At 34.7% G+C, this 18,726-nt stretch overlaps 3 protein-coding genes across 5 annotated transcripts; 2 read left to right on the plus strand and 1 right to left on the minus strand.

The window, feature by feature from the left end:
* Positions 1–3,819: 3,819 nt before the first annotated feature.
* LOC123711879 (E3 SUMO-protein ligase NSE2-like) lies at positions 3,820–5,616 on the plus strand. 3 transcript variants are annotated; one of them, XM_045664726.1, is made up of 5 exons: positions 3,820–4,156; positions 4,294–4,444; positions 4,512–4,561; positions 4,638–4,761; positions 5,274–5,616. In XM_045664726.1, the coding sequence occupies exons 1-5, from the start codon at positions 3,965–3,967 to the stop codon at positions 5,405–5,407; spliced, it is 651 nt and encodes a 216-aa protein (XP_045520682.1). In that variant the 5' UTR covers positions 3,820–3,964; the 3' UTR covers positions 5,408–5,616. The 3 variants fall into 3 exon arrangements, with proteins under 3 accessions (XP_045520682.1, XP_045520683.1, XP_045520684.1); XM_045664727.1 differs by having other exon boundaries at positions 4,036–4,177; XM_045664728.1 differs by having other exon boundaries at positions 4,074–4,156; positions 4,286–4,444.
* A 2,030-nt stretch (positions 5,617–7,646) lies between these two features.
* LOC123711847 (rap1 GTPase-GDP dissociation stimulator 1-B) lies at positions 7,647–13,782 on the minus strand. Its single transcript, XM_045664681.1, has 7 exons — positions 13,555–13,782; positions 12,720–13,472; positions 12,392–12,559; positions 11,838–12,020; positions 11,017–11,271; positions 10,132–10,286; positions 7,647–9,533 (listed from the first exon to the last, which is right to left on the minus strand). The coding sequence occupies exons 1-7, from the start codon at positions 13,559–13,561 to the stop codon at positions 9,138–9,140; spliced, it is 1,917 nt and encodes a 638-aa protein (XP_045520637.1). The 5' UTR covers positions 13,562–13,782; the 3' UTR covers positions 7,647–9,137.
* A 1,302-nt stretch (positions 13,783–15,084) lies between these two features.
* LOC123712046 lies at positions 15,085–17,510 on the plus strand. Its single transcript, XM_045664972.1, has 3 exons — positions 15,085–15,282; positions 16,799–17,003; positions 17,328–17,510. Exons 1-3 carry the CDS (start codon positions 15,182–15,184, stop codon positions 17,478–17,480), a joined length of 459 nt encoding a protein of 152 aa, XP_045520928.1. The 5' UTR covers positions 15,085–15,181; the 3' UTR covers positions 17,481–17,510.
* Positions 17,511–18,726: the final 1,216 nt, after the last annotated feature.

An 18,726-nucleotide genomic window follows, 5' to 3' on the forward strand; every position in this document is an offset into this window, starting at 1 on the left:
TAATTTCCTTAGCTTATGAACAAGTCCTCGATGCCACACTTTATCAAATGCCTGAGCTACATCCATAAAGACAGTGGAGCAGACTTTTTGTTCTTCTAGTGCTTTTTCAATATTATTTGTGATTCTATGAACCTGCTCTATGGTAGAATGTTTTTCTCTAAAACCGAATTGGTAATCTGGTATGAGCTGCTTTTTGACAATAATAGGGTTAAGACGTTTGAGTAAGAGTTTCTCAAATAGCTTTGCTATAACAGGTAACAGAGAGATTGGCCTGTAAGACGTGACTTCGTGTGGAGGTTTTCCTGGCTTGGGAATCATTATAACTTCCGCAACTTTCCACATATTGGGAACATATTGAAGTCGAAATGAGGCATTAATTAAGGTTGTCATTTTAACTACGGCTTTAGGGGGGAGATGCTGCAGGACTTCACCCGTAATTAAATCAAAACCTGGAGCCTTCTTTTTAGTTAGACATTTAATTTCACTTAAAACTTCTTTTGGTGTGACTAGACGGATGTTTAGCTCTTCTGACGATATTTCTTCGAAGTCAAGTGAATCTTCTTCATCGATTTGAAATATATTTTCTAGATGATCAGCAAACCTCTTAACTTTTTGTATGTTACTTCCAGCCCAATTCCCATTAGACTCTCGTAAGGGAGGAATATGTGTTGTAGGTTTTTTAATATTTTTATCGCTTTCCAGATGGAGTAGTCGGTGGAACCATCAGAAGTTAATTGGTTTAGGTATCTCTTTATTGAAGTATCTTTATGTATTTTAATCTCTCTCCTCAGTTGTTTAGTGAGGTTATTCAGATGTTTTTTGTCTTCTGGACATCTTGTGGAATGCCACCTTTTTCTTTGAGTTCGTTTTGTCATTATCAGATTTTTTATCTCTTCTGGGAAGTAGTTGTTTTGTACCTTTTTCTTAAATTTTGGAGTATTACTCCAAGCAGCTTGTTGGATGTTCTTTGTAAATTTATTGACTTCTAAATCTAATTGTTCCTCAGTCTTTAAAGGTACTCTAAGGTCTACCATATTGACAAGATAAATTTTGAAGCTGTCCCAGTCCGTATGCGTGTTCACGAGAGATGGATTCAGTTTTCGCTTTATAGGGTCTTCGCCAATTGTAAGATTGGTGAGTGATCTGAGTTCATATCATAGGCTTCCTCTATTTGGAGAACATTTGGTGATACTTCTCTAAATATGAAGAAATCTATAAGATCTGGTATTTTATTCTTGTCTGTATGTGGGCCTTCCTGTCGAAATGGCATCACATCTCAAATCTTTCATAGCATTGAACAGTTCTCCTTTGGTCGATATTAATCTTGATCCCCAGTAGGTATGTTTTGCATTGAAGTCGCCTCCCAACACAAATCTATTTCCGAGACTTTCTAGCAGGGTTTTGTACTGGTCGTACTTAAGTGCGTGTCTTGGTGGGCAGTAAATAGATGATATTGTTAATGGATACCGCTTCATTGATAGGCTCACAGCCACAGCCTGTATATGCTCTTTTTCATATTTAAAGACCTCATGGTGTTTTAAGCTATCCTTTATTATAACTGTACTTCCCCCACTGGATTAATTACTTGGGTGAAGAGCATGGTAGGCATTATATCCTTTTAATTGAATGTATGACTCCCTGGTAAAATGTGTTTCCGATACCAAGAAGATGTCAATGTTTTCATGTTTAAGAATTATCTGAAGTTCTCTTTGGTGTTTTAAAAGCCCATTAGCATTCCATGCCATTATTTTTAAAGCCATCATTGCTTAAGACGTTTGGGAGCAGCTATTTTGGTGCCGCTTTCTAGTTTTTTAAGTCTTTCATCAAAGGATGTCAATAATGAAAGTATGGTGTTAATCTTTTCATCCATGCCTGTGCTAGCTATCTCATTTTGTTGTGTTGGGGATAGAGTCTTAGGACCTTTAGTTACCTGGGCAAAGGAAACAGTTTTGGAAACTAATTTTGCTGGTTTTACCGATTTGTCCGTTTCTATTATTGATTTTTATTTTAAGACATTTCTCATTTTCTGTAATTCTTTTGCTACTACACAGCCTTTGGTTTTCCAGCTATATTTGACGGCTGCGTCTAAAATTTTAAATCCTTGGCTAATGAGGTCTTCAACTATCCTTTCAGGCTTGCAAGAAGCATGCTGATTTTTTGCCATTACTCTTATTGGCCTGCTCTGCTTGTTTTCGTAAGAGTACCACGAGGCATCTTCATCTTTAAAATGTTTTGTGATAACTCTGTAGGTAGCTTCACTATTGGTGTTAATCTTCACCGATCCATTTCTAAGCATTTTTACTGTGAACGAGTCTTTATTCAATTCTTTTTTAAGTAAAGAATCGTAGAATGATTGGTATTCAATTACATTTTCGACAATAATCGGGGGTGGAAGGGGTTACTTTTTAGGCTTTTCTTTGGTTAATTTATTACAAATAACTTCTTTCAAGGGGGAAGGGGAGGTGTTTAGTTTCCTTTTCTTTCTGCTTTTTTGTCGCACCCATTCCGTTTCTTTAGCCAGTTCTTCTTCGTCCGTCTCATACTGAATTGATTCAGCGGCTGCCTCGTCCCTATGTGTTAAGGGCTGATCTATTTTTTTCTCGAGCTGAGCCAGTTAGGGCTCATTTACAGAAGCAGCACGATGCCGACGGCAGAGCAACTGTACTTGTCGGCGGCAGCCGTCAACGCATCAGCGGTAGTCGTCGACGTTTGCGGTTGTTTGTGTTTGTATCGTGCCGGGTCCGCCATTTTGTCACTGCAAATAGCTGTTTACTGTGTGCACTCCGCACACGCGTTTCGATTTTATAAAATGATCCGCAATGACAGCAGTGATGTTGTATTGCTTATTGTGGCAGTAAAGAAAAATGCTCTATATGGAATTACAAACGACAAGAGTACAGTAATAAAACATTAAAAAAACAGAGCGTGGGCTGTATGTGAAAAAATGTCCATCTTCTTCTATATTCATTAATATTTCTTGTATAATGTACGTGTGTTTCTTTTTCGTTTTTGTCGACGTCGACGGAGTAAAAGCAATAACAGTTTCTTCGGAATTCATTTTGCAACTTGCTCTCGTCGACGCTCTTTGAACAGATAAAGAGAGTCGACGACGGCTGCCGTAGAGGTTCCATTTCGACATGTCGACGGCTGTCGTTGACGCATCGACGAGTGCAGTTGTTTTGCCGTCGCCATCGTGCCGCTCGTGTAAATGAGCCCTAACTGGCTTCGCTAGTGTTGATGGCAAGCGGCCGGATAGGATGTCATTGATCCCTTGGTAGATGGGACGAGCTTTGGTATGGGATGCTACTTGTGTGGACACGTTAGCCCCGTCTCGCCTCCCTCGCACAAGCAAAATTCTAGGGCAGCCGCAGAGCAGGGGAAAAATAATGAACGGCTCAAATATAAGAGTATCCTCCACCTTAGATTTTGTTCCCATTGGAGTAGAGACTCTTGAGCCGTGGGGTTCAAGTGCTCAGGCATTAATAAAAGATTAAAGTTGGCACCTGGTAGATAGTACCGGCGACCCCAGAGCTGATACTTTCTTGGCTCAACGAATAAGTATAGCAATACGGCGGCAAAATGCTGCCAGCGTTCAAGGTACACTGCCACAGGGACCAAAGTTCTTAAATTTGTTTTAATTTTCTTTTTAATCATTGTTAATTATTTTTCTTATTTCTATGTAGGTTAAGAAAAATTGTACTTTAAGATTGTTATGTTAAGGTTCTTATAAACTATATTATATCAATATGGCACATGTGAATTATCAAATATGCGCTGATAATTGATTGCGACTTTGACAATCTCACATGGGAATGACTTAAGGCGCAATTTTGAATTTTCTAAAATAGCATATTTACAGTCGAGAAATTAATTCATGCTGAACATAACATTGGGAACACACATAATCGCATTATAAATAAATATACGAATACGACGTGAATCTAGCTGAATAATAATAAAAATAATGGGTGATTCTAACTTAGCTGATTTACGAAAACAATGTCTTAGTAGTTTATATTCGTGCACGGAAAATATATCAAAATATTTAGATGCTGAAAGAAGTAGTGAATATGAAAAAATGAAATTATACGTGAAAGAATATTGTTTGATGGAAGCACAAGAAGATGTAGCGGCACAAGCATTAGAAAAAGCCAAGGTGCAAACAATAAGTCACTAAGTAATTTACACTTTATAGCTCATGTTTTTATGGCAGTGTATACTGATTTCAATTGACTATCAAAAATTCATGTTTCTTCAGATGTTTTGAATCTACTAATTGCTTAAGTGTTTTAGGGAGAAATTAATGCTTCAAATGTAGACAGCCTGAATACAAACTTTGAATCAAACTTACGTAGTATGGCAAAGAACAATTTAACGGTTGATAGACATCCATATATGTTGAAATTTAAGAAATTAGTTGAAAAAGAAATGAAAAGTACCAGAAGTAAGTACATAGAAAATCATATTTATAGTGCATATTTATATCTCTAATTTTTTTTTCTTTTTTTCAGGTAACTTAGACGATTCAGACATAGCAATAACTGCATCTCAAACAACATATGTAAGTATTTCCTTATAAATTCCATATTTGTAAAATTATAAGAATTTATGATCTAATTTAACATATTATCTCGTAGAATGACCCTTTTACAAAAAAAGCAATAGAAGATCCAGTAAAAAACTCACTGTGTGGACATATTTATGAAAAAGAAGTGATAATGAACATCATACAAAAGAAAAAGAAGGGAATCAAATGCCCAGGTATTATTTTTAACTGCTTAATTTTAACTTATCACAATGAAGAATGAATGTGTACTGTTCCTGCAAATTGAAGGGAGAATTACTAGTCTAGTCACTGGTTGGCTGGCCAAAGAGCCTTGGTGTAAAGTCGACATATTGCATGCCTATAACTACATTGGCCAGAAGAACTTTTTTTTTCATATTTCATGGTTTGACATCATTGCACTAAGCTTGTAAGTGAATCTAGACCAATGACCTTAGTTAAAATATTGATATTTTACAATATAGTTATTTAATTACTGAGAATGTACTAGTTAAGTTTTAAAGTTGTATAAGCGAGCTCAAAAGCTTTCAAATAGAAGACTATCTTGTGTCAAACATAACTCCTTGCATACCTCCAACATGTTTGTTTCATTGATGATTATTCTTTCCGCAAGTAAGTAAGGCTTGTGTGACATTTTAACTACAACTATAAATGTTTCTCATACGCTGCAAACTAATGCTTAAAGGAATTCAGGTTTTTTTCTTTTCAGTTGCCGGTTGTGGTAACAAGAACTTGATACAGACAAAACACTTGGTATCCGATGATGAGCTAAAATTTAGAATGACACTGACTCATCATTCCACAATGGTACAGGAACGCTCTATTATGGAATTAAATGATTAAGCACAAAAACAAACAAAAAATGTTACAAGATCTGGTTGAGTAGTAGTAGTTAAAAACAGTGAAATCAGCCTGTTACTAAGTAATAATAGGTCAAATATTTAATTGATGTTCACTACCATAATCCAAAATGTATAAAAAGTTTAAAATTCATAAATATATACCTTGATATACAGGTCGCTGGCAAGACAACTCGTTACGGGTGTTTTATTTATTTTGAGTAGTTCTAATTTTTGAGTTATTTAAAAATAAAACAACTTTTAAATGCAATGAGTTTTATTTAAGATAAAATTTGAATAATAAATCACTAGGAAATGCACCTAAGAATTTTATTAAATTTGTAAAATATATTTTTATTCAAAATGGAAAAACATGATTGTTAAATAGTAATTAACAAAAATAAACTAATCTAGATACTCTTCAGTTAAACTCAAAATCCTAAAAGTTAATTAAAAGGTAATTTTACCTATATTTTGGTCCATTAACCTAGTTTTGTCTCATTGAATCACAGAAAATTCAAAGAAATTGTTAAGTGTTGAACAAGATTGTAAATATGTAAGAATACTACAACAATCAAAAGATTTGCTTAGAAAGCTCTATTTTAAAATTGTGCTATGTGATTATGGCTAAGCTACATAAGTGCACTATCGGATCCATAAATCTAGACTAAAAATGTCTGATCGACAGACTTATTTTAATTTCTTTTCTGAATTTTTTTTACTTTCCTATAACATTCTATTAGTTCTTTTATTTATTTATTGTGAAGCAGATGTGTTCCACTTCCTTGTATGGGCGTACTAAAAATCTATTGCTATGAGTGACATTTTTTATCTGTTCAGGTTGTGGGCCTTGGTCAAAATTACTATATGACAGGCGTGATCTTTTGTCACTTCTACAGATTACGCGCCTGTCACCAAGTATTTGGCGGCAACGGATTAACTTATTTTGGGCACAATTTTAGTCAAGCTTAGTTCTAAATCGTGTACATATCAAAACTTACATACTTTAGGCCTAAATCCAACCTTTTGCGAATATATTTTTAGAATAGTTTTTTTTTCATAAAAATTTAGCCGTCATTGGTTTTACTCATTATGTTATTTTGACAAGTCTACACACTGATAGAAATTTTTTTTTTTCTTACTGAATAATCATTGTACTTGAAGTATTAAATATTGCGAATATCACTTTAAATGCGTTATACAATCATGTACGTCGAATAGATTAATATATAGGCATATCCTTATAATTTGCCTTGGTAATTAATAGTTTTTGGTAATAAACAAATTTATAAAGGGTCACCTATTTGGCAACACTGCTTATTACAAGTATTTGAATGAAGTATTATCGATAGCTTCGTCTACATACAAGAGTAAAGCAGCTGGAATTTTTAGCACTAGCAGGAGCATTACATGTCTCATTAATCACAATAAAATGTCCAACAATTAAACTCGTGTAAAATTTATTAGGTAATTTGGATGACGTCATTATTTCCAAATAATCTTAAGTCATCGTAACGATTTTTGGACTAAGGGCCCAGTGATGGAGTATAAAATTAATCACTGGTCTCCAATGACGACGTTAGATCTGCTATATCTCAATAATAAATTAAAAAGCTTAGAGTTTTAGTTAATGTCCTCAAGCATAATATTAATATAATAATAATAAACAATTAACAATATTACAAGTAAAGGTAAAATAAAGTTAAGCGATATTAAAATATAAATCCAAAAGTAATGACGCATACGCGACATACAGGCAACTATGTGCAGATGGATGGGACGTATGACGGGAGAGAAGAAGCGATATGGAGGAAATGTACCATGAAATGGGAAACCATAGACAGGCAGACCATATGAGAACGATCTAGAGACGCCAAGATTTTTAGAGGTATTTGTCAATGGCCAAGCTGTAGATGAACAAATGTTTACCAATAGATCAAGTAAATATCATATATTATATTGTTGCATGTAAATTGAGCAGCTTCTGTAAAAAGCCATGAAACAGACACCATACGTCTCACGATGAAGGAAAAAGCTATAAGTCATTTAAATCTTGACACAGCCTCCAAGTCATAGAGAAAGTGGTGCAACGCCACTAACATGGCCTTCAAAAATTAAGAGCGCGACTGAAGAAGCGTAAGGAAAGAGGCATGGAAACGCTGCCCAAAGTCACCCCCATTTTCACATAACGATATAGTTAGTATTTATACATGGAAACATTTTAGATATACCACTATAACCTTCAGGCAGTGTTAAAAATTCCAGCCGAATTGTCTACATTAAACTTACATCTATGGTATGACAAAATAGGCGTTTTTAGATTAATTAATGAACGTCTAGTTAAACCTCATAAATATAACACGTCAATTCCATTATTAGTACTCACATGTTTTGCCATACAAGGTATATTGTGCGTAACTTTTAAAACTATGTGTTCATACTATGCTGGGTTCACGACGTTAATAATCCGAGAGTTACAGCCGTAACTTTTAAGCTAATATATGTAAATTATGACTTTAAACACTTAATTGATTTGATTTATTGAAAAGATTGATACCGAAGAGTACTAAACCGGTTTATATGAAAATTAAACTAGAATATAAAATAAGCCCGCTACAAGCTTTATAGGTCTGGGCGTCAGATTTTGTATCTGTTTCGTGATCATTTGTCTAATAGGTGATCAGTCTCCTGTGCCTGACATACGCCGTTGATTTCAATAAAAAACTAGCACATGTTAGAAAGCCTAAATAAATACTGAAATATTCATTATTTGCGTAGGTTAAGATTGTAAATAATTTAATAAGTATTTTGTCGTATGATAAATATATAAATAAATGCAGTCTAAACTCTTTATAACGACAATCGTTATCAGGAGAAAACTCTCTATAACGTAAAGGGTATAAATTTGCTTGGTTTAACACAAAACCCATACATTAATTCACTCGTTATAAGGCAACAGTCTTCCTCTATTACGAAGAAATATTTCGACAACATACAGCTTACAAAACTTACCTTTGGAGGTGCCGACATTTCTAAGAAAGACACTTTAAGTCATAAACAGTCGTCTTTTTATTGTTAATTGCATTAAGACGTGTGCCATTAAAAAAATCTTATTGTTTCATGAAGATAGTTCCACCACATTCCAAGATATACGCAAAATACTCATAAAAATCCATAAAAAAATATTGACATAGCAAAGCACGTCAGGAAAAGTTAATGTTTAGAATAATTTACCTGTTGATATTAATAAAATTAGAAATTATTGTGATTGGTTAAATTTGTTTTTTACACTACCCTCCATATAACGAAAAAAAAAATGCTCGGTCTCTTGAAATTCATTATAAAGAGTTTACACCATATATATAAACTAATCTTCACAAACAGGTATTTACTTTCGTAAGTGTTTTTAAATTTTGTTAAGCGTTCAAGTATGACGTAACGTATTTTGCCCCCCCCCCCCCCCCCATTTCGCCCTCTTGTAAAATTATTTTCCACTTTCCAGTACTTTACACGACATAATGATAAGTTCTAGGTATAAAGAGTCACTGGGATCGGTCACGAAATGTTTAACTATTGGATACATAAACGTTACGGCGCGTTTCACGAGGGGGGGGGGGGTTTGTCATCTCCAAAAATTGCGTGACGTAACACTTGAACGCTCCCGAAGACGAAATTGACTCGAAAATCAATAAAACATAACCAAAACGATTGGCATAATATTAAAAAAAAAAGAACTAATCATAACTTTCAGCTATTTTCCTAACAATTTCCTTCGCGCACAATTTCAAATCTCCATTAAAATCATTCCTTGCGTCCACAAGTTTCTCCAACGCATTGTTCACCCTGGTCTGTCTGTAGTCGGTCAAAATTTTCGGACACTTCGAGGTGACATCGAGGAAGGCCAGTAAGTTCTCAGCGACCTCTACCGGAATCTTTGCGCAATTCGTCTCCATCAACACGGATATATGCTTACCGATTTCGGCCGTCAAGAGCTGGTCCACAAAGGCTTCCCGAGGGTCCTCGTTGAGGATTTCCATGGCCAGTAATGTGAGAGCGAGAATGGCTTCGTTTTGCATCACCGAGTGCGGGGCTATCAACATATCAACGATGTTTTGGAGGCAGCCTTTTGCCTGGAATTTATTAACTACAGTTTTATATTAATTAGCTTACTAAATTTTGGTTGTAAGCTCAATAATATTTAACTGTTCGTCGGACATCGAACTGTTATTGTTTGATATATTATTTTAAATATTTTTAAGTTATAGTTTTAGATATTTGTGAATATATCATAGCCATCAAACTGAACACTTTTTTTTCTTAATTATTATAATAATTACCAGCGCGTTCACCTGTCTATTGACCTAAGTACCAATATCAAGGGAAAATGCACAAACAACCATGTCTTAAATACTACTGAACTGATTTCGATAAAAACTTGGACTGGTCTTGAGTTGAGTTTAATCATTTAATCATAAATCAATCAAAAATCACTGATCCAAAGCAAAAAAAAAACCCTAAATTTGGAAATTGTCGAAGTTTAAAACCCACACTAGTGTACTGTCCGCCTTATTCATACAAATCAATCTAATTGCACTGTTTTGTCTCTTTCTGCCAAATTGTGTTTACGCTATGATGAAGAGAGATGAGAGATAGTTCAAAGAGTACAGGAATATATTTTTCGGAATAAGGTAAATCTCCCGTATAATCTCAATAGCCGTGAGAGTTCACCTGTATGAGTCCAGCCCTCGCGTTGACGTGCCTGACGCTCCACGCCAGAAGCCTGGGCGCTTCGCCCGCTGCGCCCGCGTGTTGACCCGCCCCGCCCCATTTAGCTATCGCCTCTAGGGCCGCGCGGTCGCCTATTGTTAGACGGGCCACGCTTTCTGAAAGACGTAACATTTAGGAATCTTATTTGTACGAGCCAAGGCTGTTCATATTGCTCCCTCAGGCTTTCTTAGTTTTATAAGCGTGGCGATTTCCTAAACCGTCAGTTACGCCCCGAGAGTAAATACGCTCTTGTATTGCATTCATTCGTTTCATAGCAATTAACATTTTACTGTTTCGCTTATATTGTGTTGTATGCGAGTGGGTTAATGTAGAGTAACACTAAAATCCTCATTTAAAGCATCCCTATGACCCAAGAACCGTACACTATTATTGTATGTCATCAACATTTTTTTTTTTTTAATTTATGTATTAGCCGGATATTTCATTAACTATACACATAGTGTTGCCAGTTGTATTATCTCTCACGAGCTCAGGGTTGAGGATCACAAGATGAATAGTACTCAAACTAATTTAGAAAATGTAGTAGTAATATTATACTACTAACATTAAAATTTATGTTTTTCTTATTTAACATACATTTATTTTAATTTATTTAAATGTTCTGGCAATGTGAGTATCAGGTGAGCCTCTTGCCCGTTTGCCTTTGTTATATAAAAAAAATAACATTTAACTATTATAACTCAAAATAATTAGTGATAAACTCTCTGATTGTTAATCCAGCAATAACGAATTAAGGATAATATTCACAAAAAGGCTGATCCTACCTTCAGGCTTCAATACACAATGTCACTTTGTATACAAATCTTAATTTCTATAAAAAAATACCTTGTCTGTCTACTAGCATTCTCAAGGCAGCCATGAGTTTATAGGCCACGTGATGATCCTCGACACTGGGTAGAGCCTTCAAAAGCAGCGGAGCAGCCTTTCCTTGGGCCGAGGCCACTCTCTTATTGACCACTGGAACGCTCAGGTTCCTCACCGCTGATAATGCAGCGTGCTGGATTTGATTCAAAATAGATTTGTCTATAGGAATTGTGTCTTTTTGCTTTGTGCTGAGGATGTGGTACACTTCGAATATATCTGCAATAAGTGCATTTATACATATTTATGAAAGCTCACAACATCAGATCTACTGAGGAAACAGAGAATAAGAATCTGAGATGACAAATCCTTAAAAATGTTGTTACAAAACTACATTCGGCTTTTGTCCTAGGCGCGACATACAGCCATGTCCAGAGGCTGTTTCAGCGCAGAGGTATCAGTCGCCCACGTAGTCCTGGAATGCGAGGCTGTGGCTAAACAACGTGCAGAAATCCTCGGAACAGTGAGGTCGCTCCGTGAAGCCTGCGAAGTGCCCAGGAGGCTTCTGTGCTTTTGGAAGCAGTTAGGCTGGCTTAGTTAGCCAGGACGCACAACGGACCTATTGAGAGTCTAAGTGCGGAAACTGACTCCACAAATCATACCATACTACATTCGGCGTCTCTTGTGAGACTCGAACCTCGACTTGGCCCGTCGCGAGGTGCTCAATCGCCTGATGGGCAAGAGGGAAGCTCACTGGAATGAGCGAAGTACAAGCCATGGTCCACAGGGTCTAATATATAAATATTTTTTGGTAAGTATCAAGCCTTATTAAAAATTCGACATACCTAACAGTTTGTCGAAAATCTTATCATTCATCATCTGAATGCAGTATTCATCCTGTCTGGCAAAGTTTCCAATAGCCAGTAAAGCCGTTCCCAGCAAATGGTGGTTTGGAGAGTCAAGCCACTTGACCATTGTCAAATACACTTCACCTACACCATCTTTGTAGAGAATTGGCATTGCTTCATCTACAAATGTAAATGGTAAATTAGTCAAAATTAAAAGTGTCAGATTCTATAGAGCTCGCCTTACAGTTTAATATTCAAGTTATAGTTAAATTTAACAAAGGTTGAGCAACTGTAAAACTATAGATATGGTTGAATAGAAATAAAATCTTATTTTACTGATAAATTGATATATGAAACCTTATTATAAACCCTATGAGAAGATTTTTAAAAATTTTGTAGTATAGTACTACTACTTACATCGGCAATTGAATTCAAAAGAATTGTTCGTGTTAAGTAAGGTGCATTGGATATATTTGTATATTTAATAATTATGATGTGAAATATATACAGTATATACAATATACATAATTGTTTTTTTTTAACTTACTTACCTCCAGTCAAAATAAGTATAATGAGATAACAGGCTTGTTTCACAATAACCTCTACTTGACTACCATCAGCATTGAGATCTCCAACTTCATGTCTTTGAATTAACTGGTCCAGCCGAGAACAAACTAGTTGCACACCTCCTTCTCTAGCCAGGAGTGTTTTTACTGAATCTGTGGATATTTAAACAATTTTGGTGGACTGTGATCTTTATTAATAAAATTAAGTTAATGTTAGATTTCAGGAGTCATTAGTTGGGCTTAAGCTTGTTATTTCTATAATGTTCTATGGTGTACTGTCTTTCACTTGTTTTACAAAATAAAAATTAATTACCATGTTCACGAACTTGTGAATGCAAGTGTTCGAGTGCCAGCTCTGATATATCAACATTAGTTGTTTCTTTTAGAACATTTAAAACTGTTAAATTAACTTCATCAGCAAATAGGAATTCAGGTGCATTATCATTTATAACACTAAGTATCAACAATACAGTTGATATCAAATCATCATTCATATCTTCTTTACTCAATTCTGATAATAATATATTTTTGACATGCTCAATAGTAAACTCTTCTAGAGAATTTGAAAATTCTTTTCCTCCGATTGCAAAATTCATTAATGCCTTACATATGAGTATTTTTAATTCATCAAATGCAATATTTACAATGGCAGTTCCAAGCAAAGTATTCAATATTAGTACACCATCATTTTGAAGCACAATGTTTCTTGAAGTATGACAATCACAGCAGAGATTTCCTAGTGCTCTAAGACTTTGTTTTACAAGATCAAACTTATCCATACAAAGTTCTTTGGATAAAATATTTAGTATAGGTTTAATGATTTCTATTTGTGCGTAAGTTTCACGTTTGTGTTCACATTTTGCGAGCTCAGAAACAGCCTGAATAGATAATAATACAATAGATTCATCTTTACTTATCAATAAAGACTTAATACAAGATGAGACATCATATTCATAGTTTTTGCCAGCCGCAATTATGTCTTTTAATTTTGCTGTTAGATCGTCGAGATTGTTTTTGTTCTGAATAATAAGACTCTCAAATGAGGTAGATTTTTTAGTTGATGGGCCTGGAAAATAAAAAAAAATTGAATACGAAAATAGTCATATAAATATTTTTTATATGTGATAGTAGTGATAAGCAGTAATTACCATCCATCGTGTGTTTATTCACGAATTTGCAAGTCTAATAAGTTTTAATGTTTATTGAAAGTGCTTATATAGTATCTGTAATGTTTCGTTATTAATATTTCTCTTTCACATCATTACACGTTTTAGACTTCATTTAAGTTTATATAAAAAATAATTACATTGAGTTTGTTTTATTATTTTCTTATTCAGATAACAATTTATTACGATTTTTTTACCGATTGTAATTAGTAATTACATAGGTACTACATAGCGGAATTATCAATATATAGAGTAATATGTCAATTTCAATACCAAAACTCAAAAGTCAGTTTGACAGAGGCCAACAAAATGACATTACCATATAACATACCCTGTAGACATGTATAAGTTTTAATAAAATAAAATCCCTTCACATGTATTATGTAATATGATTTTTTCCATTACATAATACATGTGAAGGGATATACCATTATAATTTTTGCGTAATTTTAGACTGTTTAATTTTGTAACGGAATGTTAATTATTTCAGTCTGTCTCAACTTATTTGATCCAAAAAACGAAATATAAATAAACTTATTATTTGATTCGAAGTCTTTTTGGGCGCTTTCAAATTTGCCGCAACGTGCCGCGCGGTTGCAGCGCTGCGGCCGCACTGCTCTCGCTAAGTTTGAGAATCGTAGTGTATTTTCAAGATGGACTCTCACGAAGAAACACTGCTATTAGTGTTACTATTGAAACGAAAAAGGAATGTTTCCTTAGGCTTAATTTTTTGGGCGAAAACAAAAAAAAACCTATGGAAACATTGCATTTATTTCGTAAACTCATAAATTGAATTTTCTAAAGTAAAAGGCTACAGTCGCAAAACATTTCATAATGGAATTGGAAAACAAAATACAACATTCAAAAGTACTATTTGTACTGAAGAGATATTATTAATAACACTGAGGTAAGTAAAAATTGCCATCAAATTCATAACTTAATCGTTTTTATTTTGAAGTAAATCACATTTATAAACAGTTTTCATATGATTGCTTTTAATTTTCAACAAGTCTATTGTACAAAAAACCGCGGCACCTTGCGAGAAATTTGAATGTAAAGCGAATAGACAATATTTGCTTTATAAAAAAAGTATGTCACTAATTTGTCAGCTCACGTGACATAAAATTATATTTAGTCTTTAGAGTTGAGGGTCACTAAATAATTAATACTGATCTATCATAAAATGGATTAACACTGCAGTGTATTGCATTTGCTATTGAATTTTGGGTTGGGTGGGTGGATATTATGCATTGCTGGTATTTAAAGGGACAGTCAGTCCTGGCCAATATGCTTACACTTATCTCTTGGAAAAACGGGTGAAATTTTGTATTATGTATATGACTCATCAAACATCACCCAGGACGTTGTTAGTATCTTATAATGCTACTAGTAGATTAAATGAAAAACATGTTAAATTAAAAATATGCTTGTCTACGATAATCAAGATAGAATTCTTATTGTCGTAAAAAATACAACTCGTAACAATGCAATTACTAACAAAAACCTTGCGTTAAATTTTACAACCATAATGCTGTTTGTACGCGTATCAGTGAGTTGATGTGTGGATTAAATTATCGATATTTCTTTGAAAAATGTTTAGTTGTAGAACATGAAAGTCGTTACATACGTACTATTTGCTGTAGCTGTTAGTACTGAAGAGAGTTTTAAATATGAACAAAAACATAATTATGGATTAGGTAGACCAGTTATGTGAGTCATTAGAACTTCTATTTCTCTGCGGCTATATGGTAGAGTTTTGATAATGAAATATTATATAAAACTTTTTGTCCACACAAACATACTATGGACATATTTATATATTCGCATTCAAAGTTAATAGTAGTATGCATTCAATATTATATACCTTAATTATTTATTTTGAGCCTTATATGAGAAATGCAAAATATATACTTATAGTTATTGTTTTCCTTAATCCACGACAACCACTTCTGTGTCCCTACGGGCAAAGGTCTTCCCTATTGCCCTTCATCTTTCCTTATTGTATACCAATCTTGTTCAGATCTTAGTCTTTCCAGACATCCTTTTAAATTTGCCTATGTCTATTAATTTCTTTTGTGGCCTCTTGGTTGCAATTTTGTTTCATTTGTCTGCTACTCTTATGGTATGTCCAGCCCATTTGCACTTTAGTTGTAACTTGTTCAATATGTGACTTCAGCTAAGCCCGTTGTAACTCTTAAATTCTTCGTACTTATTTTGTCAATTCTCGCCATTTACGTTTATGCCATATTCTGTCCAATATAACTTTAGGAATATTTCTTCTAGAACAGCAACACAGTTTGGGAGATAGAGGGACGCCCTTTCTTACTCATCTAAGGATATTTCATAATAATAATAATTATTTAATTATTGCAAGAATATGGTACAAAAATAATATGGTGGTACAATCGAAAGTTCGCATATTCTGTCACACATTATGGCGTGCCAATTACTCTAAATACACTTAAGAAACTTTTGCAATACACAGTAATATTGAAAGTCTTTGCACTTTTCGGCTACCTATCTAGCAGCGAGCATGTGATCCACAGTCGAGTAGTTGCTGTGCGTCCAAAATTTACTGATACGCCATAAATACTTTTTGGAAATACTTTATTTAAATTTGACATTAGGCTTATGGGTTTACAATTGCCAATGTTATCTGTGTTACTTTTTTGTGCTTTCTAGTACTTTCTGCTAGTACTTTCGGCTTCAAGGATAGTATTGAACATTTTCTGTCAGGAATGGTATAATGATAACAATTAGCACTTTATTTGGAATATTATAAGGGCTTGCGCTCTGGCTCTCTTTAGTGTGCTGATTGCTTTTTCGACTTCTCTACTTTCGACTTCTCTACTTTCGACTTTCGTAATGAGTGGTGCTTTATCTGAGTCAAGTAGTTCAATGAGTTCAATCGTTAATCTTCTTGTACAGTACAGTTCTCTGTAATAATCTGCGGCAGTACATATAATGTGTAGTCTTTCAGTTTTGCTCCTTTTCTTGTAGATGTTTTATAGTAAATTTAGTTGGCTTTTTTAGGTCCTTCAGTTTTTCCTATTAGGTTATCCAAAGTCTATGTAGTTTCCTATCTCTTTGAATATTCATTCTCAGATCTAGAGAGATAGGTTTTGTAGACATTGGGAAAAAATGCGAGAGCGCCGTGCCAATGCAGCGTTTAAAATGTGATTAATTAACTACACAATCAAAATTAACATTTTATAATTTGTCATAGATTAAATTACCGAAGAATGTTCAAAGGTTATCCATATCCTCAGCCCTTGCCATCTTCCACAAGTTATTACGTACGATCTCCATACAGAAATCTATACCAGGGTAAAAGAGGGAAACACGATAAACGAGTCTATGGCAAGAAGTTCAAATATGCCTCAACACGAACAGGCCATCGCATGTCTTGTGAAGGAATCTTTGAATGTGTTGTAAGTGGAAATCTTACGCATAATGTTATGAACACTTAGGCACATATTATAAAATGAATTCCTCTGCAACTGTATGTTCGACTAAACTTCATAAACTCTAACTACTGAACCGAATGCTTGCTTAGGTTTAGGTGTATTATAGTTTTATATAAACTTTAATTGGTATAATATTGTAAAATATCTTTTTATACACGAAATCCACACGGGCAAAACTGCTGATATTTAAATAAAAGTTATATACTATTTTGCTTCAATAAGTAATGTTCTGTAGAACAAAACAACAAATTGTAAGCATAGAGATATAGGCAAATTTTCTTTTCACAGATATCGCACTTAGCTATAGAGACAAATGGAAACACTCCAATTGTACTAAGAGGTGGCGTCGGATACAGGCACTTCACTGTGGTTATCAAAGCGCAGCCTGGAGACGAGCTGATTGCCAGAGTTAGGGCATATTGTCCATCAGATCTGCCGTGATTAGAAACTATGATTTTCTTAAGTATAGCTGGTTATAACGACAATAACCAGCTATACTAACCAGACATAAGTAATAAAAATTTAATTTATTAAAAATAACAGTATTTTTACTGTGCAGTAGAAGAGTTGTAGATTGGAGCAGGGCCAGCTTCAGGGGAGGGCAACTGGAGAGGTCTACAGCCTCGGGGCTCCGAAAAAGAGGGGACTAAAGACTTCGGATTTTAAATTCCGCCTCGTAAGCACTAGTAAACAAGTTGTTTTTTGCTATCCATATTTATATTTTTATATGTTTGTTAATTTATATTAAAATCTAAAATCTTCTCAATAAATTATTCATTGAAAATCACCACCAAAAAAAAAATTGTTAATGTTATTTGGAGAATAATTTGAGCCAGGGGGCTTCCACTTCTTTGTTGCCCCGAGGCCTCCAGACCTCTACATCCGGCCCTAGATTGGAGGAATCTTAAGAGAAGCAATAAAGGCAAAATTAATAACAATGCAAACAATAATTTGTACAAGCGATTTCGCGTTACAAAATAAATAACCGTTACTAAGGTTATATACGAACTTTTTTGTATTTAGCTTCCCATCCAGTGCGATAAGTGCATATTGAGTATTATATATTTTACTGTCTTTATTGAAAGCATTCTCAGGAAGTACTGAAACTATTTTTGTGTTGAAAAGGTCATACTAGACAATCACGCTTTTACCGATTAAACACAGGTGACCTACGATGCACAGTGAGTCGTAAATTTATGTTATTTGATTAATCACGTGACGTGTGCAGAGGCTGTCTCAGCGCAGAGGAATCAGTCACCCACGTAGTCCTGGAATGCGAGGCTGTGGCTAAACAACGTGCAGAAATCCTCGGAACAGTGAGGTCGCACCGTGAAGCCTGCGAAGCACCCAGGAGGCTTCTGTGCTTTTGGAAGGAGTTAGGCTGGCTTAGTTAGCCAGGACTTTACGCACAATGGACCTATTGAGAGTCTATGTGCGGAAACTGAGTCCACAAACATACATACATAATCACGTGATCATTTTTATGGAAATTCGTTTAGTGGGTCACGCCAGTCGCAAATTATTTTTTTCTAAGTGTCAAGGGGGGACACCAATTTTGGCGATTCGGGTCATGTAATGGCGGATTCGCTAATATAGGGTTCAGTGACTCATAGCTATAAAAAGCATAAGTTTTCTGTAGGTATGTGAGTTTTAATCAAGGGTCAGCATTTAGTGCAACTAAAGGTCA

Source organism: Pieris brassicae, chromosome 7 (genome assembly GCF_905147105.1).
Source record: "Pieris brassicae chromosome 7, ilPieBrab1.1, whole genome shotgun sequence".
Lineage (NCBI taxonomy): Eukaryota > Metazoa > Arthropoda > Insecta > Lepidoptera > Pieridae > Pieris > Pieris brassicae.

What these genes read in the sequence shown, in the direction of transcription:
- LOC123711879 (XM_045664726.1), top strand. Translation starts at nt 3,965, where the DNA reads ATGGGTGATTCTAACTTAGCTGATTTACGAAAACAATGTCTTAGTAGT. An exon ending in AAGCATTAGAAAAAGCCAAG is followed by an intron (nt 4,157 to 4,293) that starts GTGCAAACAATA and finishes TAAGTGTTTTAG; the next exon opens with GGAGAAATTAATGCTTCAAA. An exon ending in AGAAATGAAAAGTACCAGAA is followed by an intron (nt 4,445 to 4,511) that starts GTAAGTACATAG and finishes TCTTTTTTTCAG; the next exon opens with GTAACTTAGACGATTCAGAC.
- LOC123711847 (XM_045664681.1), bottom strand. An exon ending in TTCACAAGTTCGTGAACATG is followed by an intron (nt 12,560 to 12,719) that starts GTAATTAATTTT and finishes AAATATCCACAG; the next exon opens with ATTCAGTAAAAACACTCCTG. An exon ending in TATACTTATTTTGACTGGAG is followed by an intron (nt 12,021 to 12,391) that starts GTAAGTAAGTTA and finishes TTACATTTGTAG; the next exon opens with ATGAAGCAATGCCAATTCTC.
- LOC123712046 (XM_045664972.1), top strand. Translation starts at nt 15,182, where the DNA reads ATGAAAGTCGTTACATACGTACTATTTGCTGTAGCTGTTAGTACTGAA. An exon ending in GGATTAGGTAGACCAGTTAT is followed by an intron (nt 15,283 to 16,798) that starts GTGAGTCATTAG and finishes AATTTGTCATAG; the next exon opens with ATTAAATTACCGAAGAATGT. An exon ending in AAGGAATCTTTGAATGTGTT is followed by an intron (nt 17,004 to 17,327) that starts GTAAGTGGAAAT and finishes TTCTTTTCACAG; the next exon opens with ATATCGCACTTAGCTATAGA.